The sequence below is a fragment of the Chroicocephalus ridibundus genome, chromosome 5 (assembly GCF_963924245.1).
Source record: "Chroicocephalus ridibundus chromosome 5, bChrRid1.1, whole genome shotgun sequence".
Lineage (NCBI taxonomy): Eukaryota > Metazoa > Chordata > Aves > Charadriiformes > Laridae > Chroicocephalus > Chroicocephalus ridibundus.
Window position 1 is genome coordinate 35,570,648 of NC_086288.1, and position 27,802 is coordinate 35,598,449.

The 27,802-nt window shown below is 41.4% G+C and overlaps 1 protein-coding gene across 6 annotated transcripts in view; it reads left to right on the top strand.

Moving 5' to 3' along the window:
* The window catches only part of TMEM131L (transmembrane 131 like), an 85,423-nt gene extending 62,832 nt beyond the window's left edge, over positions 1-22,591 (top strand). For 3 of the 6 annotated variants that reach the window (XM_063335454.1, XM_063335455.1, XM_063335458.1), the window contains 16 exons: positions 2,047-2,189; positions 2,442-2,584; positions 2,915-3,101; positions 4,145-4,330; positions 5,925-6,074; positions 6,670-7,286; positions 9,425-9,579; positions 10,897-11,021; positions 12,594-12,751; positions 13,617-13,802; positions 14,926-15,004; positions 16,092-16,177; positions 17,499-17,619; positions 19,282-19,370; positions 20,222-20,364; positions 22,193-22,591. In XM_063335454.1, the coding sequence (XP_063191524.1) occupies positions 2,047-2,189; positions 2,442-2,584; positions 2,915-3,101; positions 4,145-4,330; positions 5,925-6,074; positions 6,670-7,286; positions 9,425-9,579; positions 10,897-11,021; positions 12,594-12,751; positions 13,617-13,802; positions 14,926-15,004; positions 16,092-16,177; positions 17,499-17,619; positions 19,282-19,370; positions 20,222-20,364; positions 22,193-22,471 (2,847 nt within the window). In that variant the 3' untranslated portion in view covers positions 22,472-22,591. Of the gene's footprint in view, positions 1-2,046; positions 2,190-2,441; positions 2,585-2,914; positions 3,102-4,144; positions 4,331-5,924; positions 6,075-6,669; positions 7,287-9,424; positions 9,580-10,896; positions 11,022-12,593; positions 12,752-13,616; positions 13,803-14,925; positions 15,005-16,091; positions 16,178-17,498; positions 17,620-19,281; positions 19,371-20,221; positions 20,365-22,192 lie in introns of those variants that run through there. The other 3 variants (XM_063335456.1, XM_063335457.1, XR_010071145.1) reach the window with 2 other exon arrangements.
* The last annotated feature ends 5,211 nt before the right edge of the window (positions 22,592-27,802 follow it).

A 27,802-nucleotide genomic window follows, 5' to 3' on the forward strand; every position in this document is an offset into this window, starting at 1 on the left:
GCCTTAACTCTGTGTAAGCACTGCTCAGCAATAACTAAAACATCCCTGTATTATCAACACTGTTTCCAGCACAAATCCAAAACGTAGCCCCATACTAGCTACTATGAAGAAAATTCACTCTACCCCAGCCAAAACCAGCACAATGTTGAAGAGGGCCACCATTTGTGTTCTGTGTTGGGACTTATGTTTAGCCCCAGGTTGACCATGAAGTGTCAGGCTTTTGAGTTGGTGATGCCAGAAACTGGCTGATAATCTTTTCAGTAAAGGGAAATACTGTCTGGTAGTTCAAGGGAGGAGAAGGCTGGATTTCTACACTTCGCCTCAGTCTCGTTGCAACTCCCGGATTCAGGTTGGAATGTCATGGCTCTCTCTGGTTCCCGTTGCCTCATTTTTAGCATGAGTGTGATAACACCTGACCGTGTCACACTAGTGCTGAGCTGTGGTTATACCCTGGATGAGAGAGGTAGAGAAGATGCTGTGTGAGGGATGGTGGCATGTTCTGATGACCAGAGAACTGTCCAGGGTACCTGGAAAATGTCTTCTTAGACTTCTTGTTTGTGCAAAGGCCTGGAATTGACATATTTTCCTTGCTGTTTGGACATGCTGCAGCCACATCTTGAATGTCCTATGTAGATGCACGTTTCTGCACACACGCTTTAAGACCTTAATGAAAGATTAGTGCCTTATGAAAAGAAAAGCCTTTCCTACGCTAATCAAGGCTGGCCTTTCCTTTCTGGCAACAGTTGTAACAGTTGTTGCAGAAGAGAGGAGACAGAAGTTCATTAATCCTAGCCTGGAGGCACACACTAAAAAAGAGAAGGTAGTTCCACTAGTACATGGGTAGGACTGAGTTTCCACAGTCCTGTACACCATACTCTTGACCAAATGGAGAAATAGTGGTAAATCTTTACATCAGTGTGTGTAATATCTGTTTTTCGTTAGAAACTTGAAGAGCTAGGGAGAACTTGTATGGTTAGATCGGTATTCAGCATGTATGAGACGGATCTTGGCTTGTTAACCAAATTACTAGTTGTTAATATTTACATTTTTGAATTTGTTATCATTTCCCTAGACACTTTATATACATGTGTAATGAATTGTTAGGCTCACATTGAGTGCATGTGTATCTTTTGTTTGTAGGGAGTGACAGGGTGAAGTTTGCAAATGCTATACATGGTTTGCTTTTAATAAATATTTATTGTTAAATGCAGGTTCTGAAATTTTTTGTATGTTCTTTTTTTCATAAAATAGACTAAGAATAAAAATATTTTGGACTAGAAAAGATCAGAAAAGCCATCAGTACAACAGCCATGAATTGAAAAACAACCAAGCAAGAGCCCATTTTGTAAGGTTTATGGTCGTGTTGACTGCTATAGGTGTCTGATCACCCCTTTCTAAGACAACACCCCCAGTTCTGGAATAGAAAGTTTTAGGGTTATTTTCATTTTTTTTAGTGTGGAAAAAGAATAAAAAGCATTATCAAAAAAAAAAACCCAAACCCAAAAATTTACATTATTTCCAGACTCAGTGAACTTCTGGTAGTTCTGTTCTTCAATTAATGTGGTAGGGAGTTCACTTTGGCTTGTTTCCAGTGACTCAAATGATCAGCATATTTGCCAACAGTCTCTTTCTCACTTAAATCAAGTTGCAAGTCTTAAGCTGAGGGTATAATGATTGCCACATTTCCCTGTGCAATCAGTATGCTGTCAGTTCTCATTGTGTTGTGAAGTGTTTCAGGATTCCTTGAATATGAAAGACACTATATAATTTGTTTTCCATCTGAGCAAATACAAGCTGTTTTAAAAAATGAAGTAATACATTCCTTATAATAATAAGTGCAGTAATACAAACTTTCCCTCAAATAAACAACCTTATCTGATGTTTTATGTTGTCAAATTGAAAGACTTTTGTATAAGTTAGTTAGCAGTTATTGCACCTTGCCAAAAATATCTTATGTGGTGCTAAGTAAAGATGTAGTGCTTTCTTTATTGAGAGCTTTAAACACGCATGTTTTCTGTGAATAAGAAATGTATTTTTGTTTAACAGAATGCACATCAAGAGGATCTTAGCAACAAGAAATGCAGTTCTGAGCTCCTTTGGTTAAGTTTACAGCCACTGGAAACCAGAAAAGTTGGTGTAATTTTTACACCAGTTGACTACAAAAGAGTAGCTTCCCTTATTTTAATCAGGTAAGCCAAGTTTCAGTTGTAAGTGAGAAGCAAACAACTCAATGTGAAAATAAATTTGCCAAGTCTTGGAGCAAAGACAAATGGTTCTGGAGTGATCCTGTCCGTATTTAGGGGAGACCTATCCAGGTGTCACCAGTGATTCTGTTACTGAAACACTGTGCTCTTGGATTGGCACCTAGATAACAAAGCTGTGATTTTGCAAACTTCATTTGTGTTTTAGTGGCTGATGGCTTGATTTTTATACTATGGCAGAAACAACTTGACTGTTCTGGACGTGGTCAGTGTAGAAGGCTTTGGAGCCAAAGAATTGCTTAAAGTAGGGGGAAGACTACCTGGTGCAGGAGGATCTCTTCGATTCAAGGTGCCAGAAGCTACACTAATGGACTGCAGACGACGTGAGTAAGAAGAAACAGGTCTCTGATTTTGTAGCTGGCTGCGTTACTCCATAGTGGTACTGATACGGTACAGTAATGTTAAGTAAACAGAACATTGAAATGGAAAAAGCTGAAGAGCTTGGATGTGGGAGGTGTAGATTCTGTTTTCTCAAAACACTGACTGAGGAGAGTTGCAAATTTTAGAAATACGCTACTGCAAAACAGTCTGTATTAAAATGTTGATTAATTCTGAATTTTTTATTAGATTGAAAGTAAAAATAGAAATTTATTTATAAACATAAGAAAATAATGTTTAAGCACTGTAAAATAATTTTTTTTTTCCCCTTTAAGAACTAAAAGACAGCAAGCAAATTCTATCCATTACGAAGAACTTCAAAGTAGAGAATATTGGGCCTCTTCCTATAACAATTTCGTCAATGAAAATCAATGGTTACAGTTGCCAAGGATATGGATTTGAAGTGTTAGACTGTCAGGAATTTTTCCTGGCTCAGAACTCATCACGAGAGATCAGCATCGTGTAAGCATTTACAAATTTGCTGGCAATTAAAATTAAGTGTAAATTTTAAATAATTAATGTCAGTAACAGACACTCCAATAGCATACCTGCACACAAAATTTGGTGGGCTTTGAATATAAATTTCATAAGCATTTCCCCTTTTCAGTAAGGGTAATACTAACAAATTGATAATATAATAATGTTTCTTTATAACATTATTTTTAAAAAGCTGCATACATGCTTTTATCAGTGCATTGTGAAGTAGTAAATTAAAGCAAAAGAGTTATCACAATGAAAGAGTAAGAAATGTTTTGCCACTGGCTTTTTTTTTTTAATTGATTGTTATTCTCTAGCTTCTTCCAAGTAGCCTGACCACAACCTAGTCATGTTTTCCTAACAGTGCACGTAGTCTAAAACGGATTCTTTTTAAAATCCTGTTGAGTGAGTCATCACTTAATGTGAGTTAATACTACTGTATTACAGTAACTGCGTTTTTTTATACAACAAGTATCACCTCTGCTGATTAAAAAGGCATGTCATACCTTCTAGCAGTCCCCATGACAGTCAAATAGAATAATGGTATGGGTCAGGGAAATAAGCGGAAGAGGCCCTCATGTTTTCTTCTGCTTTCCCTATTTTTCCAGCCTTGTTCTAGACTTCCCCTCATACCTGGCCCTTTTTGAAGTAATGCTGCCTCTACCCTTGACAGCTGAGCTTTTGGTAAAGAGTGTTTTGGTTAACATGGGTTGGTCATGTGCACCTCCTTGAGAAGAGGAAAACGAGTCACAGTAATGAGAATATTATGAAGAGTCGCAATAAAAACACATATTTTACTGCTTAAATATGACCTCAAAGTCTTGACCTCAAAGTCTTAACCTCTGTTAGGTGCTAATGCTATGTGCATAGTCTAAGCAGGCAGTGGTCACTTATTTCATTGTCTTTTTTTCATATTATTAAATCAGAAGTTATTTTGTATGTTTTAGAATCAATGTGACTTCATGTGTGAATGAAATTCAGCCCAACAATGGAAAAATAACACCAGTGCTGTCTGCTTTTCCTGACAGATTCACTCCTGACTTTACATCTTCATGGGTAATCCGGGAGCTTACGCTGGTGACTGCTGCTGATTTGGAGTTCCACTTCACGCTCAACGTGACTCTTCCTCACCATCTGTTACCGCTGTGTGCAGATGTGGTGCCAGGACCCAGCTGGGAAGAGTCTTTCTGGAGACTCACTGTCCTCTTCGTAAGGTAATGCTTTCAGGGGCCCTGCACCAGCTTGAAAGGGACCCGTCAGTGAAAGATCAGCAAGCACTTGTGGCTTGTTTTAGATTTTTATTGGTGATAGGGCCTAAATCTCTACTGCATCTGTCTCCCAAGAGTCCCGTGAGCTGGCTGTGACAGCTTGGGTGTGATGCAGTAGCTGGTGATGGAGTTGTCAAGCATTTCTTGCTGCTCCTCCTGATAAACTGCCACGTTAAGGCTGCAAAGAAAAAGGGGTAGGATACCCCCACAGGGATACCCAGTGGATGCTCCCCTGGCTAGAAGACTCACTACCCCCTGCAGTAGAAATGCACATGTAACATATTAGTCATAAATAGAGTCAAGCGGACTAGTAGATTATCTTTATTTCTGGAAAATTAACATAAATTTTATTTAGAAAGTTTCAGACAACAAGTGATGACCTGCTTTTGCTTCTGCTTCTTTCCTTCTTTCACTCATTAAAAAATATTCATGTTTATTGTTAGCTTTTGCTCGGCACACTGCTAAGCAGGCCACCCCAGAACGATGATTTGGCTTGTGTTACCTGACTCATTGCTTGTACACGGTAATGAGCTTTTAAGAGGACAGTACCTTTGTACAACAATTAAGTATTCTGCTCCTATGCGTATTCTTTCTTTGTCCTCCTTGACTAACCTTTCACACTGTGTAGTGTGAACTGAATGCTGTGTTTGTCGCAGATGATGTTCCATGCTATCATCGCACCAACCCTGAATTCCTACAGTCAGTACTAGCAAGCAGTGAATGTGAATGTCATAGTGACACATATATGTGCCGGTGCATACCTAACTGAGATCCTGATGCACACTGTGGTTCTGTTTGCAGTGGTGTTTTGACACTGAAAACAGAGCACAAATGAAGCAGCAGTAATGACCATGTTACATGGTTCTAGAAGCAACAGAAGGAGACTACAGGGATCTGAAAAATCGGGAATTTTTAGTTCTGTTTTCCTGCTGACAAAATTTATACTGCATGATTGAGATGGTGGTTTGATGATTTACAAAGATTTTTGTTCTGATTGGTTTATATTTGGTGCAATTAATACACCAGAAAGAAAAGTATTTTGCAGCAGTATAGTGTCATTTGTAGCCCATTTTATGCCACCATTTTCTCTAGGAAAGAAAGAGACAGTATTAAATAAGTATCGAAGTAATGACATAACTATCATGAATGAATAGGAGGTGCTCAGAAGACTGATAGTATCATACTATGATATATTGCCGTTGTGTTGTAGTGAGACTTACGTCGAACTGATCTTCAAATCAAGTATTAGCGTCTTTGGAATGTATTTTTTCTTTGTTAGATTTTTTTCTTTTTAAGAGTCATGGCCGAGTTATTTTATTGAGAGAATAACTAGCAAGAGCTATAAGGAAAAAAGGAAAAGACAAGACCGTTAGAACTGTTACTTATTTTAAACTGTATTTTGAGTTTTCTTGTCTGTCTTCTTACTCAGAATTTACTAACAAAACATTCGAAAAGTGCATTTTGTTAGAAGCTTTTTAAGTCTTTTCACTGAATACTCCTGAAAATTGTAGACACCGGTATCAGTTGTTTTCTTTGGCAGTTTGTCCCTGCTCGGCGTGATTCTGATAGCCTTCCAGCAAGCCCAGTATATTCTAGCAGAGTTCATGAAATCAAGACAGAGGCCAAATCCTAGTTCTTCACCGCAGCAGAACAGCAACTCTGTTGACGTAATCAGCTCTGATTCCTACAAGTAAGTTCTTTTGAATTGCCTTTTTTTGTACCCTGTTTATTTTGAAGGAATGCTTTCTGTATGTTTGTGTCTTGATATTGCTGTGGGCTGGTTTAGAGGAGAGCGTGTTCCAGGCAACCTCTTTCAGAGAGCTTTCAGTGTTGTGGTGTATATTCATCTCCACAAAAGAGAAATGGAAGAACTCAGGAGTTTATTAGTCTTGTACATTGTCAGTAGTACATGGGGTAAAAATTGTGTGATTGAAGTAAAGGATACACCATGTGCGGCAGCCGTGGAAAGAATGGAAAATACATTAATGGTCCTCAAATCTGACCCTCTTGGGTGGTCAGTTAGGCACTTACTGAAGCATATAAATGTGTGTTTGAAGCCTGAGCACATACTCAAGAGTCTTGCTCAACTCCCGCTGAAATCAGAATGTGCTTAGCTGCTATGATAAATTGAAGACCTAATGCAGTTTCATGGCTTGTGAATATGCTTCCCTTTCAAAAATATGCCATAAATATTGAAACATAAATAAAAATGAATATTCCATAAAACAATTCATGATAGCGTTGTAGATAAAAACAAATCTCAAATAATTTTATTTTTTCTCCAGGGGAAGCTGCAAGACATTTATGGATTCCTATAGTTCCTCAGATAAAGGTAAAGGGAAGGGCTTCCTGTCTGTAGGCTCTTCTTCCAGCCGAAGTCAGAATGCAGCAAAGAGAAGTCCTGCGACCTACAGCCACTCTCAGAAGAAACACAAATGTTCAGTTTACTACAGTAAGCAGAAACCAAACACAGCAGCTGGCAGTGCCATTGCAACTACTGATGAGAAACAAAATCAGATTGCGGAGAACCAAATCTCAGCACCAAAAGAGGACATTTGCACTGATGTTGTCAGTGAGAACTGGGTAACTCTAAAATATGCAAATGGCATAAATGTTAACAAGAATTTAACTCTTCCAGAAAACTTTCTGGGTAAAGAAGAAAGTGCACTGAAAAGTACAGTTCTCATTAAAAATACTTCTTCAGAGTGTGATCTGAAGGAAGATCTTCAAACATGTATGTTTCCTAAGGAAACTAACCTTAAAACTTCAGAAAGTCTGGTTGAGCTCAAAGAACAGGAGTTCTGTCCTGTGAAGGTGTCGAAGAAGCTACCTGAAAGTCACTTGTCCAGAAGTTCACCTCAGCAACAGCCAGAACTGCAAGAAATTTCTAGGAAAAATAGTGGTAATTTTTTTTTTCATTTTCTAGGAAAAATAGTGGTAATTTTTTTTTTCATTCAGTCGAAATTATTGGGTGAAATCTTCTGTTGAGTTGACTGTGATCAGGATTTTGTCTTTTGCATGGGACGAGGAGATGTGGTATTTCTTATGTGTTCACTATGATTTATCTGTTTATATTCCTAAGGAAGTAGCTTGCATTAGAAGTTGATACATAAACCATAAATTTGCCTTGGTTTGCAGATTTCAAGCTTGTGCTCTAGCATTTATTTGCCTTGGTTTGCAGATTTCAAGCTTGTGCTCTAGCATTTTAATGGTTAAAATAATTAATGTCGTACATCTGTTTAGAAAACACAAATTGCCCATGTCAAATATTCAGAAACATCCCAGTTTGCAGTTTTCAGGTCCACTGAAAATCTGATGCCTGATATCTAGAGTCACCAAGCAAGCATGTTCAGTACCAGATATTCAGAACTCCTTTGATAAAACCCCTTAAAATAGCAAAAGCTGACATCACAGTATTGTGAAATTATGTTTTGTAGGAATCTGCAGATCAACATTTCTCTTAGTAACTGCATAGCTATATATTTTTTTATTTTTTTTTATTTTTAATTGTGGAACTAAGCTGCTTGGGAAGTCTTACCTCTTAGCTTTACACTTTTCTGGAGGCTTGTCTCTACTTAGGCACTTGGTAGAGTGGTTAAATGCTGAAGACTGGCATTTGCTGTAGCTGTGGCAGAGTTTTAGGGAGTGAGCCATCACAGAGGGATTTCAGGCCGTGCTGTAGTGTGTAGTTGTTACCCTGGGCCAGTTGCTTCCCATTGTGTTATCTGTCAGGTACAGTGGGTACACGTGTGCTTTTCATTGACAAAACTTAGACCTTGAGAGAGTGTTTTAGGAGTACTGACACTTACTTATATTCAGTGGTAAAGCCCTCACTACAGGTAATCTGACAGGTTGTCTGTTACCACTTGTGGTTTTCTGCATTGTCAAGGATGTGAATATTTCTATGTTTCGAGAAGTTTGGTAGGATAAAGAAAATCTAAAAAGTATCGTATCTTGATAATAGTTACAGACCTGGTTTTATGCAAACAGGGAAGGAGCGGGTACTCTACATGTTTTGTATGCTGGAGAGCAACGGAGTGTTTTTTAGAGCCCTGTCACCCTTTCTTGCCTGGTGTCTCCCCTGGTGTTTCATTCACATGGGCTCCTTTCACAGTCATCAACACTGCCTGCTCCAGAGGGGAGAGGGGGGCTGGCTCAGCGCTAGCACGTTGTAGTTGGTTGGTAGATAGGAAACCGTAAAAACATTTGAGTGTGCCTTTCCCGTTTGAGAAGACCAGCTCAATGTGATAAGCAATGGTGTTTCTTACGCAGAGCAGCCGAGAGTCTCAGTAGCAGATCACTGTGGATGTATTGCAGATACCTGAGTTACCTGGAACCGATCAGAGCTGAAGTTAATTCTGCCTGGTCCAGCATCGCCAGGGCGCAGGCAGAGGACTGTGACTCAGCTGGGCAACTCAGCTAGTTGCTGAGGCGGGCTTCCTCTCGTTTTCTTCATCTCTTGGCTTTTGTTACACAAGAATAATTCTTCCTCACAAGCCTCTCAAGAAAATAAAGTTGTAATGCAGAACCCATCCTAAAGGAAGGATGACTTCCCTTTGTCTTCATGGTGAACGCAGAAGGCACTTCATAGATGTAAAGTACCAAGTAAAGGCTGTCCCCGTTTTGATTTACCCATTTTTGAAAAGCCTCTTCCCCACCCAGCTTGCAGGTTTTTTTCTGTTTGTTTTTTAGCCCAGTGTTCTCTGGCTTCAGGTTCTACCTTACAGACCCACGGCTGGATCTTGAATAGCTCAAATTCAGATGAGATGAGCAGGACTTGGGTAATTTATGCATGTGCTAGGAGTGATGTGCCCATGAGCAGGAATCAATACAGAGCTGCGTTTTGCAACTGCTGTAAGAATTTTTATACAGCATGAGCTTTTGATTTTGAAATTTTCAGTATCATCAGCCCAGAGGTTAGTCTCCTGGTGTTTTGGAAAGCAGCACAAGTCTGTTTTTAAAGAAAGGTAGAAGATACTGTGGTTATGATTGTAAGCCCGTTCTCTTCCCAAGCAAACTGATGTTACCGTTTAATTGCAGGGAATAGCCAGCAAGTGCCTCTCAGGAATGAAACAGAAAACTGTGAGACTTTAAAAAAGCAGATCAACCTAAAGCCTTCCACGGAGAAAAAGATTAATAAAGGACCTAAGGAAGAGACTCCATGCTGCGCAAAAGAAGAGATTACTTCTTCTGAGGTTAGTATTGTAATCTTTCTGCTTCTCAAACTTAAAAGTGATCTTTTTGTTGTTTATTTATATATGTATACACATACAGGTATGTATGTGTATGTAGGGACTATTATGTACAGTCACAGATCTGAAACGCTGTAAATCAGATGAATGAGGATGTGTGCAGACATGCTGTCCCACGTCTGTTGCATACTAATTCTGCTTTATAGAATGATGAACAATTTTAGTAAAAATTAAAGCAGCCCTTGTGTTATGATATTGCCTGTATCGCAGCCAGAGGTATTCTTCGTTATTGTCAGAGCAGGCACAAACATACTAGAATCTAATGCCGGCTATCAGCCACAGCAATGATGTGAGAATGTACTCTGGAGGGGAGGTGCCCTAGATGGGCGTATCAGCCTTCATTTGCAAACCTGATCTCCAAATACAGGGCTTTGCATCAGAAATTTGCGTTTGAGAATATAGCGGGCAGAAGCCCCTTAACAGATTGTGAAGCTGCTGAGAAGGATCATTCTTCACCTCTGGTTTCTGAGTACGATAAACACAGCAGACCGAACCTTCATTGCAGGCAGTGTAAAACACTTAAAGAACTTTATCAGGTCATTAGTAAACCCAGGAATTTGGGTTAAGTTTGTGTCCTGTCTACTGGACAGCAATCCCGTGGCAAAAAGGTGTAAGGAGGAATTGCTTACCATGCCTGAGGAATATGTATCAGAAAAGACAGGGTCCAGTCTTGGTTTGGGAACTGTTGTTACAGACTTCTTTCCATGTGTGGCTGATGGTGCTCAGTTTGTTTCTTGTATTTTTTGAAATTACTATTATTTGTTGGTTAACTTACCCCATAATTTCCTCAGTTGTAATTCAAATGAATGCCTCCCCCCACCCCCTTAGCTGCTGAGGAAAGGGAGGATTTATTGCTGCTGAACTTGCACACAAACCGATCATAAATCTGGCAGATGTTTTTTGGTTTTTGCACATTGGGAATTTTATTGACTGCTTTCCTTTTTCTCCCCCTATTTTTTTATTTCCCTGGAAGTCAGAGCTAGATGCTATGAGGGGGAAAATGCTAACATTGGGAATTCAAAAATGTCTCTCTCATCATCTGTTGGTGTCTTAAAGGACAGAGTCTTGGAAAGGCTGGTCAAATTGATGGTGCTGGAAAGAGGATGTGCTGTGGAAAGGCACTAAATCATGAAGTAACTATGCATTTGGGTCAGGTTTTGTCCAGAGAAATTTAGCTACAGAAATCCAACAGAGTTCATTTACTGAGGTAACTGCATCTTATAATGTATGTATTGTCTCAGCTCATATTTTTACCTTTAGCAAGAAGATGCGTATAGGAAGAAGAAACCTCAGGAGAAGAAGGAAGGAAATGTACCAAATATGAATTGGAATAGAAATAGAACATCTAGAAAAAATAAGAAGAAGAACATTAATATATCTACAAGGTATGTATTGCCTCACCAAATCATGAAGAAATCCAGAGTTGCTGTGATGTTTTCACAGATTTTGCATAGTACATTAGGCAGAATTACTTTATCTATTTAAATAAACACACTTTAATCCTGGACTCAGCCTTTATTTTTAAGAATGTGCAGTACTAAGTATCCCCAGGAAAAGAAAAAAAAAACAAAAAGCACATTTTTCCATTTGTAAATCTGCATGGAAATAGACACACCCCATTCTGCATAGCAGTGGTCACTCTCCGTTACAGTGTGGAATTTGCTGTCTCTGAAGTTTGGATGGTTAGCTTCCTTTCCATTGTGTATTGTGTGGATAAAATCCAGTCGTGTATTCTCTTCAGTGAAAAAAGGAAAACAAAATTGTTGACGTGATTCCACCTTCAGGAGAATCATCTGCTAGGTGGAGTAACTGAGGGAATGTTGTCTTCTAGCAGTTTTGAAAGAGGAAGATAAATATGTAGAAAAGAGACAGCGGCTTGCTGTCTCTTACAGCGTTTTGCCGTAATGATTAAAAAGATTAGAGCAGCGCTAGACTCAAGAGAATCTTGAGAACACCTTGGGAAGTTAAGGTCTGTTTTTTCCCCCCCTGAGGTTTGTTTAAATGGATTTCTAAAGTCTAAACTACTCTTAATTATTTTTTCATATTTTAAAAGTTTAAGTTATTTGGGTTTTTGGTAAAGAATGCCAGTTATAAACTGCTGCTAGAATAGAAACACGTATGAGGAGAAAATCCTCCTCCTTCCCCTCCCCCAGCCCTTTGAATTAAGGTCACGATCCTACAAAGCCTTCACAGACTTAATTTGTATTGCAAGTGGTCCTCTTGAGGTCAGTGGACTTCACAAGCAGATTGCAAATCTGAAGGGGCTGTTATAACTCATTATAAGCAAATTACTATTGATTGTGTGGGAAGTCAGCATACGTGTAAATCATTGCAGGATTCCTACCTTTGTAGGTAGGAAGGATTAAAAAATGGAAGTGAAATACTGAAATTTGGTGTCTGTTCCTTGAACTGATTCAGCAGTTGCTACTTTCTGAGTTAAGATGTAACCATTTCCTTCCTGTAGAAACTTGACAGCTGGATTTTATTCATTTTCCCGTAATACTCTCTGATTACGATATGGGATCCAGATATTTCAGTTTTCCTAGCAAAAATTTAAGATTACTTGAGATGATGGTTTTATTCTAGTTATAATTATGCCAGTGAAATAGACATAGGGCACTTTTTTCTGTGTATCTAGATCTTCGCACAGTGTTAGACTGTGGTTATCGCTCTAACATCTGATTGCCTCCTGCAAGTGCATTAGAGAATGGTTAACACACACACATTGTTTTGCTTCTCCCCCTGAGAAGTAGTAGTCTGTGTGGTGGGATATTGCATTTTAGGAAAGGTTTTTTAGGTTTCTGTAGAGTTGGGGAGTAAGAAGACTGCTAAACCTATTCCTTGCCCCCCATCCTGCCTCGATAAGTTGTGTGAGTTGAAGTGTTTAATGCCTGGGAAGGAAAAATGCAGCTGAAATGTAAAATGCAAACATGTTTCTTTGGGTGTGGTTGCATTAGGGTCCCTGAGCAGAGTGAGTTGAAGCATATGTGCAGTGAATTTGAAAGGCCGGATCTGAGAGCGAATATTGGAATGAGAGCCTGGTGTCCTCAGGGTAACGGGGAAAATTGTAAAGCAGACCAAAAAGCTGGGAGCTTGTCTATACAGGGAGAAACAGGTACGCAATCTTAATTGTCTTAAATGGGGGAAGAAATGTAATGTGGTTTTTGTGGCAGTAGAGCTGTGTTCCTTCCTTGAGAGACTTGCGCTTCTCTCCCTTTTGATCCCTGACACGAAGACGACAGGACTGGCATGATGCAGTGCCTGAAATAACACCTGCTCATTTCTGAAGGGCTCTGCATGATTTCTGCATGGGGTCGATTGGCGGTGCAGATGAGAAAATGAGTCAGCCTGAAGCCACAATCTCCATCAGTCCTGGGCGTGTGTTCCAGTTACAGCCAGTATTAACTGAAGCATCTATACTGCAAAGGCCACCTTTAAAATAGGCAGGCCGTTTCTAAAAACCACCACTAGCTTGGGTACCTCTTTCCTGCCTTTCCATCAGGATTTAATCCTGGGAAGAGGAGGGCTGAAGAAGATATCAATGCTTGTAGGATTGTCCTTTGCCTCCCTCATGCGATAATAAGAAAGGAAAATCTATCACTTACAAATTCATTACTTGCAACATTTGTCATTGCTTTTAGTATGGATGTTCCTACAGCCAGGATATGTTTCATGTTTTAAATGTTAACTATATGTTTCAAAGAACAGTATAGGCTTCCAATTTCAAACTGTTGCCTCTTAACTGCACTGTACCCTGACTTGCATTCATTGCACTGGGGATGTTGTGTAGGTCATAAGCTCCTCGTGGTAGGGGCTGGCACATTTGTCTTGAGGCTATCAATAAATATTATTTTCTGTCCTATTGTCAGGAAATGTAGAGAATCCATGTAAATTCGCATTTCAGATGACTTTTCACTGAATCTTCAGCTGAAAAACTCTCTCATGTGTTTTGTGTTGTTTTGTTTTTGCAACTTCTTTAGAAAGCTTTTATCAACGGTCCAAGAAGAAGTGTTTGGAGAAGTTTTGTTCTGATTCAAGCTCAGACTGTGGAAGTTCATCGGGAAGCGTTCGTGCCAGTCGTGGGAGCTGGGGTAGCTGGAGCAGTACCAGCAGTTCGGACGGAGACAAAAAGCCCATGATTACTGCCAGGCATTTTCTTCCATCCAGTAAGTTCTGCAGCTATCACCTCTGCACCACGCTGGGCAGAGTTTCAGCCTTCCTTCTGAATAGAAAAGGCTACCATGGCATGGGGCAAGTAACTTGCCTTTTATAGGTGAGAGCACCTCTCAGAAACACGAGCAAAGATTTAAAGAACTTGGTACTTGAAAAAAAGTACCAGAAGTTTTGTGGAGATGAAGATGATCTGTCAGGCTACAGAGAAAGTGTCAGACTCTGCACTGAGGAAGCTGCTCAATTAGTTTTCATGGAAAGATGGAAGAACTGATAGTCACTAGTCAAAGCAATTTCTTCTTTTGAATTTGTGTTACATCACATTATTATCATAAAGATACAGTGTTTTTGTTAGAGTTATTTAAGAAAATGCACAAATGAGGAATGTGTGAAAGCAGTTCAGTTCTGAGGATGCTGAGATTGGATGGCAGTATTCGAGGCATACGTATCCAGGAGACCTGAGCCAGTTGACTATGTGAGAAATGAGAACTGTGGCTCATTACTGCACTTTTTGGAATGCCTGAATATCATCAAAATAGTTGAAAGCCTAAACCCTGTCACCGGCATCGCTATCCAGATTGTTGTAGCACTAGAAGTAAATTTTAAAGCTTCTAAAACTAAAGAAAGTGCCAAAATGACACAAGTAAAACCAGCTTTGAGTACCTGAAAAAAGCTGTTAGAATAATTTAAAAATGTGCATGTACTTACGTGTGTGTTTATGTATGTATAAAATTTTACATTACCAAAGGATACAGTATGTGATATATCTGAACCTGTGATCTAATAGATAATTAACTGTGTACACATGACTTCTGTTTGTTCAAGTGGTAATGCCTCTTAAAAAAAAAAAAAAAAAGAAAAGAAGTCATTTCAAATTCAAAATTGATTTAGTAGTAACAAGGAACCTCTCCATCAAGAGTGTGGTAATCATAAGTCACAAAATACATTTAAGACCATGTGGAAGTAGATAGCATGTTTTGGAATAAATGCAGTTAGTGATACTCCAGTCTGAGAGAAAACTTGTTTAATGCTACTGATGAGTCTATTTGTGTGTATGTATATTCTGTGCATACTTCTTTTTTTAGGATCTTTGATTTTCACAGTCATTCTTTTCTTTAGGAGAGAGTATTTCACAAAATGATTTTCCATCTGAAACTCCTATCACTTTAAATCTGTCTCATAACATCTGCAATACCAGGTAAAAAATTTGAATCTACACCTGTAAGACATTAAAGAAACACCACCAACTTGAAATCTTGCCTCATTTTGATAAATTATACCTACCTGCTGTCTTGTCGATTTTTGTGATCGTTTAACTGTACTTTCTAGTTGGAAGTAGAAGAATTTTTTTGGGTAGGTGGAAAGATATATGCAAAATGGATTATGCTGGGGAAATGCGATAAATGCTTCCAAATGTAAAATAAAATTGGGGGAAAAAGGAAATTGTTTTTCCCCTCTCATTTCTTCCAGATCTTAGCAACTTACTACATTTCCATTAGCACTTAGTTATATTAAAGTAATAATTGTTTTTAAAAAAAAAAGGTGGGAGTGAGACTTTCAAGTTGATGTTATTCTTTTAATGAGAATAATGTTCTCCTAGGATATACAGCATGAAAATTGATTCCCCCCTCCCCCACATTCCTTTCTACCTCTTTACTCTAGTAGAGATAGCATCTACTATTTTTATTACTACAAGTCCTCATTTCACTTCTCCTTCACAACTCTGTTTTCACTAGCAGAAATAATTTAATCCTTTTCCTCTGGGGTTCTGGTGCTTGAAAATGTCCCCTTTCCACTCATATTGACTAGTCTCTTTGATGGGATTTGACAAATATGAAATTGATGTTCATGTGTGCCTATGTGCCTCCACGCACGTAAAAGTGACCTTGCCTGAAAGTTGTTGGGAGCATTGAAACATTATGTGATCCCAATTATCTTCATGGACTCTATAGGTTGTTTTCCAATTTTAGAGAAGAGCTGTTGAATTAATTTGCAATAGGTTGATACTTGGGTAATAAAAGGGAGGTAATTAAGATGTATTAACTTTATTCATTTTGCATGTGTAATAACTAGATGGCTTTTAATTGGGGAAAAAAAGCTGTTAAAAAATCGCACAGGGGTAATTCAGCATAAGAAAAATCAGGAGACAAAGGGGGAAAGTAATAGCAACCGTGATGTTAATTAGAATATTTTTTTACATCTTGTATATTTCCTTTGAAATTCTTTTTGGATTATGAAACGTAACAGTGCCTAGACTTAAGAAATTAAATTTTCTTTTCATTCAGCAGAGACATGAACAGCATCCCCCAGTATCCTGAAACCTTATGTCCCAGTTTCACTGACATAGCTGCAGATCCTGACAAAAATAAAGGTCAGTAACTTTATTAACAACGGAAGCTGGTTTTTGCACACTTTGTCGAACAGTTTCAGTGATGTTGCTAATAACACTTGTATACGCCAGCTTGATAGCCATGTTGTTATTAGAACTTGACTTAGTTCTAAACAAGTTAAGAGCAAAGTTAGCAAATGAAAGCTTATAACCTTGACATTTTTTGCTATATCTTCTGTGCATGAAGACAGCATTTAGCTTTCAACTCACGTTTTAGGTATTTGTTTTTTCACGCTGCTCTTTGCACAGGTTTATGTCCAAAACTAATGCAGTTGGGAGATCAAGAGCACTGGTTGTTGTGTTAAAATGAAGCTCAGCATCAATTCAAATGCGACCATTTTTCTCTCTAAATTTCCCTAGTTGGGGCTTGCTGTCTTTGAAAGCAATAATGAATGCGGTTGGGTTGGGCTGTTAAAACTCTTGAGTTTTCATTGTTTGTGTCTCAAAGGGAGGCAATTTTAACTTGTTGAGTGGGATTCATAAAAGCGACAGGCTACACGGTGAGGTGGAATTTGAAAGCTGGTTAGGACACATGATTCTTTGGGCAGCAGAACTCCCTGCTTGTGGCTGTCCCTTCTGCTGTAGGGTTAACCTGTATCTGGTAGGATACAAATGCTGATTAAACTTTTGCGACGGTAGCAATATTCGTAATGTCTAGTGTGTGAAATGATGAAATAGAGATAACTTTGTAAGCATTGTCTTATGGGGACTGCTGATTTGGATTTTTCCCTTTCTCCAGCTGCCTGTTCTCACAGAGTTGATAGGAACCAAGTATCTGTGGGCAGTCAGGGCACTTGGTTGGTAGAGAGCAGCATGATGAGTATCTGTGTATTGTTTGGTTGTGAATGGCTCTAGTCTGTTAAAAACCTGACCCTGTTCCCTCTGCATTCACGTGGTTGGACTTCAGAGGTGGTTACTGACTGGTGGCTGGGGGTGAAGAGGAGGCTGGTGGGGATCACATCCCTGCCATCCGTCCTGTTGTGAGGAAGGGTGCTGCCTTGGTGCTGGCAGCTGGTGACTTAAGGACTCCCTGTAGGAATTTCTTGCCCTGTTGAGTTGAATTTCAGTTTCTTGGTTCAGGTCTTTTTATATATGTATATTTTTTAACAAATAGAAATTTTCAGATTTCTTTTAAGATGGACATTCATCACAAAAAAAAAAGTAGATTGGTTAGTAACTCTGGACTTTTTATCTAGCATACAGTCATTATTGTGGATCTGAGAATAAAGTGTCATTGTGACATTCAGAGTTTGTAGAGCCTTCTCCTTGTTGTTCTGCATTTCATTCCTTTTTCCCTTTTTAGGTCTTTACCCAACAGGAGACTTGTGGCCTGCCCAGCCAGTCTGCCTGACAAACAGTTTAAACTACAATCTTGAGAACAATATACCGTGCATGATCCAAGAAACCCCCTCTGTCCACAACAGGCAAGTTATGTTTTATGTAAACAGTATGAATAATGGTTTCTGTGATGCAGAGGACTGTACTTGAGCTTATCTTACAATATTTGTAAGGCAGGTGGTAGTTCAAGTTAAATTCTTACTGTCACTTCAGTCTTAGTTCTAGTTTTTTATGCCCTTCCATTAGTACATCACGATTAATTTTGCTAAGACAAATTTACTGGTGTTCCTGCTCATCTGTAGATACTCCAGAACATCTTTCAAATTTAATTAAATGCTTTTTGGAAAGCTTTTAATTTCTGCTACTTCTTCTGCACGGCCGGGCAGAGGGCCTGGCTTTTAGGTTTGTTTTCCTCTTGATAAATATATATCTTCTGTGTATCATGGGGTGTGTTATGCAGTGTGTATTCCTGTTAAATGGCATGAACAGAGATTGTTAAATAAAGGCAAATAGTCCAGTTTGAAGGAGGTGTAAGGATAAAAGTTGGTCTGTTTGAGGCTCTGTGTAGATTTGGGTTGATCTTCCTGTAGTAATGAACTTGAATAATTCTGGTATTTCAGACTCTCCACGCTGCAAATTTTACTAATGAAAGATGCACCCCAAACTATCAAGAAGAAATACTTTGCCACCACAATGCAGTGAAATACAGCCAGTTCTTCAGGCCATACTCTGTCATTTTGTATGTCAGGATAGTAATGCAGAAATCCCCAAGTGATGCTCTTGTGATCCCAGCCGGCGTGCCAACCTCAGTTCTAACTTTCTTGTCAACAAACCACAGCCCTAATGATTGGGAGCAATTCCTAGCAGTCTGTCCGACTTTGAAGTCAGATGAGATACATGATGATTTGTGGCAGATCTGTATTATGCTACTTTGCTTTCATAAGCTCATCTCAATTTGGACTTTATATGCAAAAATTCATGTAATTTTTTATTCATATGTAGTAGTGGTAATTTATGATAGCTTCTTGCCTGAATTGTGAAACTGAATTAGCACAACTTGACGTGAAAACCTTTTATATGCCTGCCTTGTCCAGACTTGGGTCCAGACTTGGACTTCTTCAAGTTCTATGCATAGCAGGGCTTCTTTCACTTCTGACATATCTTTAAGAATTACTTTTGAAAAGTCTTCTTTAAATTATGAAATTATTTTAATTCAAAAAAGTCTAATCCCTACAAGTTAATAAGTAGTTTAGAAAACGCATTTTTTAACAGGACTTTAACACATGTGGTAGGGAAAGTTAGAAGTTAAAAAAATAAATCTCCATTTTATTTGCTGTTCTCAAGCATTCAAACGCTTGAGAATGCGTTATGTTTTCTTCTGTTTCAAATCACTTTAGTTCACTTTATATGTACCATTTCCATGGTTGTGGGGAAGAAATACAATTATTTTCTTTCTACGGAGGAAGAAGTTGAGCCTGGTTAGGTGTTGCAGGACTCTGGTAGCTGTCATTACAAGTTGTTCATCCTCACAGAGGGAAGAGAGCTCAGTGAGAGAGTCACTGTGATTATGTAGTGGCACAGAGTTGGGTACTGGCAGAATTGGCAAGTGGAATGTGAAGAGCCTCATCATCAGTTGCAGGCATTTTGCATCCAACAGCTTTACATTAAATATGTATTTCTAAATAATTTTCAGAAGTTCTGTGAGTTGTTTTCTGACCGCAGATTTTTTTTTTTTCCCCTTGGGACAGCTTCATTGACTGGAATGCAGCTTGTGACAGCCAGTTTTCCAACATGTATTGTCCACTAGAAATGAATGAATATGGTGCTTTCCCAGAAGGTAAGATGAAATAAAGCTTATGAATTATCACTGAGTGTGGTTTTTTTTTTTTTCCTCTCACCTTTTGTAGAACAAAAGGCTGAGCTTTTCTATAAACATCCGGGCATTCATTACTTAAGGGGACTTTACAGTTTCCAGCTGACTGGATGCTCTGTAGTAATAAACAATGTCTGCATGTGGCGGATGAGAAGACTGGTCTTCGTATGGAGTTATTAAGCCTGAAAAGCCGCTATACAGGACTCTCTCTGAGAGGGAATAGAGAGACATGCTTGTGACCACAGTATTACACAAATCTTTTTGCACAATTTTCTTTGTTTCCCCTCTGGCAGGCTTCTGCCTTCCAGTGTGTGAAACAGGCGGCCTCTTGTGACCAATTACCTTTCCAGGCTAGAGTTTCTTGGCTTGGGAAGCACACTGGCAGCAGCAACCTAGATTTCTTTAGCATTACCTAAGCAATAATTAAAGGTCAGGCTACAGTATCACAGGCAGCACGGTGATCCCTCGGGTGCTTAGAGCTGAGGCATGTTGGCAGTGAAGCCTGGGTAGGCTCTGCCATGCACATTCTGTGGCTAATAAAGACTCCGTTCTCTAGTAGAGACATTGCCAACTCTTTATCCCGTCCTCCTGATAGCAATTTGTTAGTGAGTCCCTAATACAGAGTGGTAGTCTTGTTAACAGAAATTGTTATGCTTCGCTGCTGTGCTGCCCTGAAGGTGCCTGAAGTCACTGAAGGCTTAGGTCCTGTTCCAGCCTGGCTCACTCCAAGAAGATTCAGTGTTCCTCCGCAGAAATGTTAACAGTATTTATATTACAAAAGCCTTATTTTGTCTTCCTGCTTTTATAAACTGCAGAAAACATGAACTACCCCAGTGGCTTCCCAGGTACCGCAGCGGTGCAGAATACAGCCTTCATTGACCAGAACTGTCCCTCCACCTGGAACGCACCTCCCAACATGCCACCTGCCTGGGAGCCTGCCAGTTACATCAACTCCACAGTGAGTATGGTGACTGCGAGGCACTGCCTTCGTGTGCCTCTTCAAAGCACTCCCAATGCAGTCCTGTCTTTCCCCTACCTGTTGCTTGCATGTTCTTCATGAATCCTTTAAGTAGCCTGATGTATGTATTTGATGCTGGTGGCACTGGTAGTGTGGCTTTTTCCCAGTTGTTGGTCAAGGTTGTTACTGGACATTGTCTGTGAAATTTCAAGACAGATCCTTTTGCCTGAAAGGTTACAAAAATCATCTTACATATGGAAAAACATTTTGGACTTGCATAGTCTACTGAGACTTTTTCCTATCAAAATCAACCTTTCCAGATGAGGGTAAAACACAAAAAGTGCTGACAGCAAAACCCAAAGAGATTTGGAAATTGTAGAGCTGAATGGACAGCTGCTCTCAGTGACTTTGACAGGTGTTTTTTTGCTATGAAATACAAGCGATTTAAGATGGATTTGTGCAGTTTTCTGAATGCTGACTTTGACCTGTTACACTCTAGACTAACCATGTTTATGTCATCCCATAGTGAAATGTAGTGACTTCAGTTCAAGGTGGTCTTTAATTGTAACCACCTTCTCTTCTGCTCAAATTTCAAAATCTTCTATTTTAGAATTTTATTGTTTTTATTTACAGTAAAAAAAACTAAAAAACTAGCCAAACAAATCAAGAAGTATTTCCAACTGCAAAAGTGAAAATTTTGCTGTGTTAAAAAGTGACAAAACCGGGAGAAGACTGTTTCCTAAAATAAATGTAGCTTTATTTCATATTTTATTCAGGAATGCCAGAAAACACAGAAGGTAGAGATTGGAAAATACATTAGATAATTCAGTTCATTTCCCTGGCGAGCTTTTCCCCACAATACATTTCAGTGTTTCATTCAGTTTTAAAAGTCCCAAGACTTCCATGACCTTCTCCAAGAGACTTCCTCGCAAACTAACACATCTTGCCCTCCAGGAGGTTCTTTATAAGCTTTCTAAATTTTCTAACTAAACTCCCTAGCTCCCAGTTACAGTGTCTTTTCCACACTGAATATCCCTCTCTGCTCCCGGCGTGCACGGTCTTTCAGTACTGATACATACTTCAGCCTCCTTCTTGTCATTTCTTGGGCGTCCTTCTTTTTTAACTCTCAAAACGTGCATGGTGCTCTTCACGTGTCTTCCACTTCTCCCATATTTTTCTTAAGAGCCTGACCAGAACTGAATATTGTGTGCTTGTTAGAGTAATTTTGATGCCATGCAGGGAGAATCACACAGAATCACAGCATGGTTCGGGTTGGAAGGGACCTTAAACATCATCTAGTTCCAGCCCCCTGCCATGGGCAGGGACACCTCCCACTAGACCAGGCTGCTCAAAGCCCCATCCAGCCTGGCCTGGAACACTTCCAGGGATGGGGCAGCCACAGCTTCTCTGGACAACCTGTTCCAGTGTCTCACCACCCTCACAGTAAAGAATTTCTTCCTGATATCCAATCTAAATCTACCCTCTTTCAGCTTGAGGCTGTTACCCCGTGTCCTATCATTACACTCCCTGATGAAGAGTCCCTCCCCATCCTTCCTGTGGGCCCCATTTAGGTACTGGAAGGCTGCTATAAATGAGGGGCTCGTCTGGCTTCATTTAGTGGAGTGCCTCTGCACACACTCGGTAATGCCGCTGGACTGTTTTCGGCAGCCATGTTGCTCTGTGAACTCGTGTGCAATTTTCTACTTGTGCGTTTCCCAAGTTCTCTGCATAAACACTGCTTCCTCCCATTTAGAACTACATTTCCACGTTTTCTTTGGCAAACGGTCTGTTTTGCAGTGTCCCATGATAATTTTATCTCGCCCTACAGCCCTACCTCTCAAGCACCCGAAGCTTGTCTCCAATGTCTGGACTTTTTGGTTCCATCTGGGCACCTCAGAGTGATGTTTATGAAAGCTGCTGCCCCGTCAGTGCCACCACCCAACACTCGACCCACGTGGAGAACCAGGCGGTGATGTGTAAGCAGGAATACTATCCGAGGTTTAATCCCTTCCGTGCCTACATGAACTTGGACATATGGACTACAGCAGCCAATCGAAATGCAAATTTCCCACTTTCGAGGGACTCGGGTTACTGTGGAAACGTGTGAAAAGGAATTTGATTTAAAAATGTGAATAAAGATGCTTGCAATTTTGATTACTAGAGTAAGCTGGTTGTTGAATAGATTACAATGTTGGTGGATATTTTGGCACTTTTATATTGAAAATAAATTTTTTTTTTTACTGAAGTCTGAGCATTCAGTGCATTTCAAAAAGCAAAGCACGTTCAGGATGCTGTTATTGTCAGGTGAAGGATAGAAATCTAAAACTCAAATTTTCTGGAGAAACAGGACAGTATTAGGTTCTTAAAATGATCCATGAACCTGTACTGCATGTGTTTCTTCTGAAGTTTGCATCCTGTGGTTTAAACTAGGAGTGGTTTAGCTTTTGTAGGTACAAACTTAGAGGCGTAAGTAATGGCATCTGTAGCAAACGGTAACCCTGGGGACCTGCCTGTTGATGCGGATCAGACATTTTTCCAAGTGGTGCCACTTCTACTGCTGACATAGTTATTTGGGGGTGTAAGCCTCTGGCCATAGAAAAAAGGCTGAATTCTGGCTTGTTTATCTGGCTTCAACATGCAAGCTGTCACTTGGGCGATGTTACGCTTGCGCTGTGCGGGTGAGTGGGCCTTTCTTTCAGGAGCTTTTCTTGTGAGTGACTCCTGACATTTTGTGTTTACATTGTTAGCCTTCATGTTGCAATAGCATTTGCAGCGCATTTAATTGCCCTTGTTTAAAATGCCAAAGCTTGAACTGGAACAAATATTTCTTTTGAGAGCCGAGTTCACACCACTCTCCAAAACAGAACAGCATTGTGTTAGCCCGTGTAGAGACTGAATCTTTGTGGTGGGAAAGGCGACCAGGGAAGTGCTGCCACCCGGGTTGGGGCTGAATCTTTCCTTCGTGCCAGTCGTCTCTGCTCTCCATTCCTGTAGAGCCCTGAGTTCTGGCGTGGCAGAGCGTGTCTGGGCATCTTCACTCTTTGGTGTCAGAAAAAGGGGAGGGCACCCTGGGATTCGGAGATGTCCTTGCCAAGGGGACTTGTTAAGCCTGGAGAAAGAGAGAGGGAAGGGGGGATGCAGCAGCAGCCCTGTACAGCTGCTTGAAGGACAGCCACAAAGACGGCAGAACCAAAGCCTGTGTGGTGGCTGCAGGCATTAGGGCAAGTGGCAGCGGTCACAGGTTGCCATGTGGGAGGTTCAGGTTGAACATGAGTGACCTCCCTTGGAGGGTGGTGCTGCAGGAGAATGAGTTGCCCCGAGAGGTGGACAGATGTCTGTGCTTGGAGGTGTTCGTGGCTGGGCTGGACAAAGCCACGTGTGACCTGCTGTAGTGGTGGTGGCAGTCCCGCTCCTTGTGGGAGGTCAGACAAGAGACAACCAGGGTCACAGGATTCTGTGAACTTGAGCAAGTTCCGTACTTTTTGCTACTTTTTAGTTGTTTTCCTCTTTACCCTTTGAGCTCAGACTGACTGGAAGACAGGAACCCTGTTTGACAAAATGTTGAGCTTTAATGTTTGTTTTTATTTGAAGGCAGAGCAGAAAAGACACGGCAAAATAGCTGGCAGCCTGCGTCCAAGGCTACTCGGCAGTCTTGAGTTCCCAGACCTGAATTCTGGCCCTGCCAGTCCCACCACGTTGCTGAGCTATCGGACCAGCTCCCCCGACTTGCTGGTTTCAGCCAGAAATGCCATCCCAGGTCTTGAAATGTTTCACCAGAAACAGCGTGTTTCTGCAAACGGTTTGTCTCAGTGAATCAACAGTTCCTGCAAAGAAAGCTTTTGTTGCAAGATGCCCTGCCAGCTACGCTTTCCCCTGCGTTTGAGTTAGCTCAGAAGGAGGTAGGCACTGGGCAGGATAGCCAAAAGCTGCTACGTTTACCTGCTTTAACTGCTCGGGCAGAAGGTGCTGCTAAGCCTTCCTTTGGTTTCTGTGTCAGAAAAATGGGATCGTCACTGAATGCTTTTCAAAACTGTGATGTTTTAATGGTTTGGTCAGGAACTAAAGCCTGGAGTCTTCAGCCGCTTTCCATGATGCGTCGTGCTGGGCAGGAGCCTGACTCTGGAGTTTAATCCTAATTGCTTGTGATTCCGAAGGAAAGTTGACACGTTCGTATGAACTTTGATGCTCCTGAAATCATTGCTAAGCCATGAGAAGTAGTCATAACCACTGACATGCTTTCTTGGGCACCTCTTGCCTATGGCAGGAGACTTCAGGAGGAGTAGAGTGGGGGTGCAAACACAATAAATATGGAGAGGAAAAAAAAGCAGCGATCGTTTGGTTTGAAATGCAATGAAGTTCTTTATTCCCTGGATAATGTTGCTCGTTGTGTAGCATGTTCAGTGAATTTTGGACATGCAAAGGTACAGCAGAGAGGACGTGCAAAGCTGCGCCCAGTTAGCTTACACGGCTCATTCTGCTAATTCTGTTAATTATTTTAGGGAGCTCTGTATTTTCCATGCACTGAAACGAAGCTTTTCCTCAAGTACCAGTGTAAGGAGATGCTTTTCTTAGATCCACAACAAACTGTAACAACAGCACAAAACCCCTCAGAGTTCTGATGGGCACCAAGTCCCTGTTGTAAGTAATGTGTATGTTCTAGGCAGAATAAACCGCTGAAGAGAAGAAAAACCCCATGCAATAAACCAAGCAAAGACACTGGAGAGTTCACGGAGAGAAAAAAAGTTAGAAATGTTTGGAAAACAAGACCTCTATGAAAAAGTTGGTCAGAGTTGTTAAAGTGCCAGCAAAAGACAAGGCAAATGAGCCGCAAACAACTTGAGAAATATTGCTGAGAAAGAAAACAATCGTTCTCTTTAATCAAACCAGAACAGATCAAGAAGCAATTCCGCTGGGAGTTGTGTAGTATTAGGCAAAGTATTTCATATAACTTTTCAAAACAATAACTAAGGAATGTAACAAGCTCATTAAGGTTACCAGGGATAATTGCTGCCATCAGGAGACATCTGTAAGCCTAATTAGCAATCCACTGAATGCAAGTGGATTTGGGCTCAGCTAAAAATCATTCCTCCTACAGTAAAGGGGAAGATGAAATAAATAATTCCACTACAAATTTCTTTGTACCAAAATGATTGTAATTCTACTAGAGTGAAACTGGAGAGGTTGCTCTAAAGACATCTTGTTGTAAGCAAAATAATTCCTAATTTCTTGCCTTGTGCCAGGAATTCCTTAGAGCAGGATTGGGAGCTTCACCGATCTCTCTGAAACTGGTGCTGTTTTTTTGAGAAACTTCAGCAAAATAAGTTCTATGTTAACCCAATAAGCGCTTAAAATTGCAAAGGGAAAAACAAAAATACCAGTATAAAAGCAGAATAACTTGCGCAGTTCACTAGTAGGGCTGGTGATGGAGTGGGGGGAAGACTCATGGGCAGTTGCTGTGTTTGGTGTTGATTTCTATCCAGGTGCGAACGCTACATAAACTCGGGACGTTCAGTGTTTTGCTAAGAAGGGACATGAGAGAAGCGACAGCCATCCCTGCTCCCAGCGGGTTTGTGGCTTCTGGGACGTGCATTGGGAACTGGGGGTACCAAGTTATCGTTGTCCTTGGACAGGACGCACAGGGCATCTTGGCCAAGTCTGCCTGGTTTGCCCAGAATTTCCACCCTGGAGCCAGGGAGTATTCCTGGCACATTTTGTGAAGCTGTATAGGTACAATGAGAGACAGCGTTTGGACAAAGCCCGCATGTTCTGCAGGTGTGTCCGGCCGCCCCAGCCTTGCCAGGCTGCAGCAAACCCCCCGCGGCGTTAAGCTGGAGAGCGAAGGGAAGAGGAGCACCTAACACAGCTTCTCAGTATGAGAGCAATTCTTGACTGGGACCTTGTCTCTTGGTAAGTGGGGTTAGCACGGTGTTGAGGTGGGAGGGATTTGGACTGCCCAGCAACCTGGGTGCTGCCAGTCTGGCCTGGGAGCTGGGTTTGGACTGCTTGGGAGGAACAGACTGGCCAGACCGAGCTGCAAATATCACATGTGGGCTACAAAGCACGTGGGGGACGGTACATGTCCCCGAAGGCAGGCTCACCCAGGGAGCACGGGTGTGGCTTGCTCTTGTGGCTTTGTCACGAGCACGGTGGCAATTGGCAGGTCTGTCCTACAGCTTCTGCAGCTGGACCTGGGCATGCAGGAGCATTCCAGCTGCTCAAAGGAGCAACGACCAGCAAAGCAGCTGGCTGTTGGGCTTGCAGAAATGAGCCTGAAAGCTCTGAGGACAGCTGAGAGATATGATTGCCAGGGGGCAAATGAGGTCATTAAAGAGAGCTGTTAACTATCTTAATCTGCTGAAGGGAGTGGAAGGGGAGGAAGCAGGGGAGGTGCTCACCACCTGCGCTGGGGCTGGTGGTGCCTTCAGATCTAGCACCCAACTACTTTCTGCCTCGGGAGAAGCCCTGGTGCCTGGAAAGCCATGGCCTCAACAGCACCGCAGGTTCCCACAGAGCCGGCACTGACATCCTGGCAGGTGAACTTTTCGCTGGTCTTTACGGTACTAGGTTGGGTGTTGCCTTATAGCATTTACTTTCTTCCCTTCCAGCCTCAGGGAACACCCATTGTTTATTTTTCTTAGTCATCGAGTCACCTCCATCTTCTTTTGCACTCTCCACGTGCTTGTTTTGCTTTAAGCTATTTGTGGAAAAAGTGCACGGCGGCACTTTCCCATCCCCGTGGGCGTGTTTTACTTGTACCTTTGGTTGCCCCATCCCGCTGCTCAGTCTTGCCTGTCCACATCTGTGGGGGACATGGCTCGGGGCAGGGCTTAACCACGTCCTCTTCTGCAGCACCCTTGCGTGGGCTGAGGGCTCGCTGTCTCCCCAGGACTGCTGAGCTGCTGCGGCCGTCCCCTGTCCCAGCGGCAACGCAACGCTCGCCCTGCCTTTCTGACAGGTGGGAGGCTGGCAGAGGTAGGTGTCCCAAGCTGGAGAAGGAGGTGCCTGGTGTTGGTTGGGGCAGTTGCCCGGTCCTGCACTGGAGGAAGCTCTGCTGGGGGTGATCCCAGCAACAAAGATGATGAGGGGACTGGAACATCTCTTTTATGAGGAAAGGCTGAGGGATATGGGCCTTTTTAGTCTGGAAAAAAAGACAGCTGAGGGGGGATCTCATCAATGCTTATAAATACTTAAAGGGTGGGTGTCAGGAGGATGGGGCCAGGCTCTTTTCAGTGGTGCCCAGCGACAAGACGAGGTAACGGGCACAAACTTGAGCGTAGGAATTTCCATCTAAACGTGAGGAGGAACTTCTTTACTTTGAGGGTGGCAGAGCACTGGCACAGGCTGCCCAGAGAGGTGGTGGAGTCTCCATCTCTGGAGACATTCAAAACCCGCCTGGACGAGTTCCTGTGCAACCTGCTGTAGGTGACCCCGCTCTGGC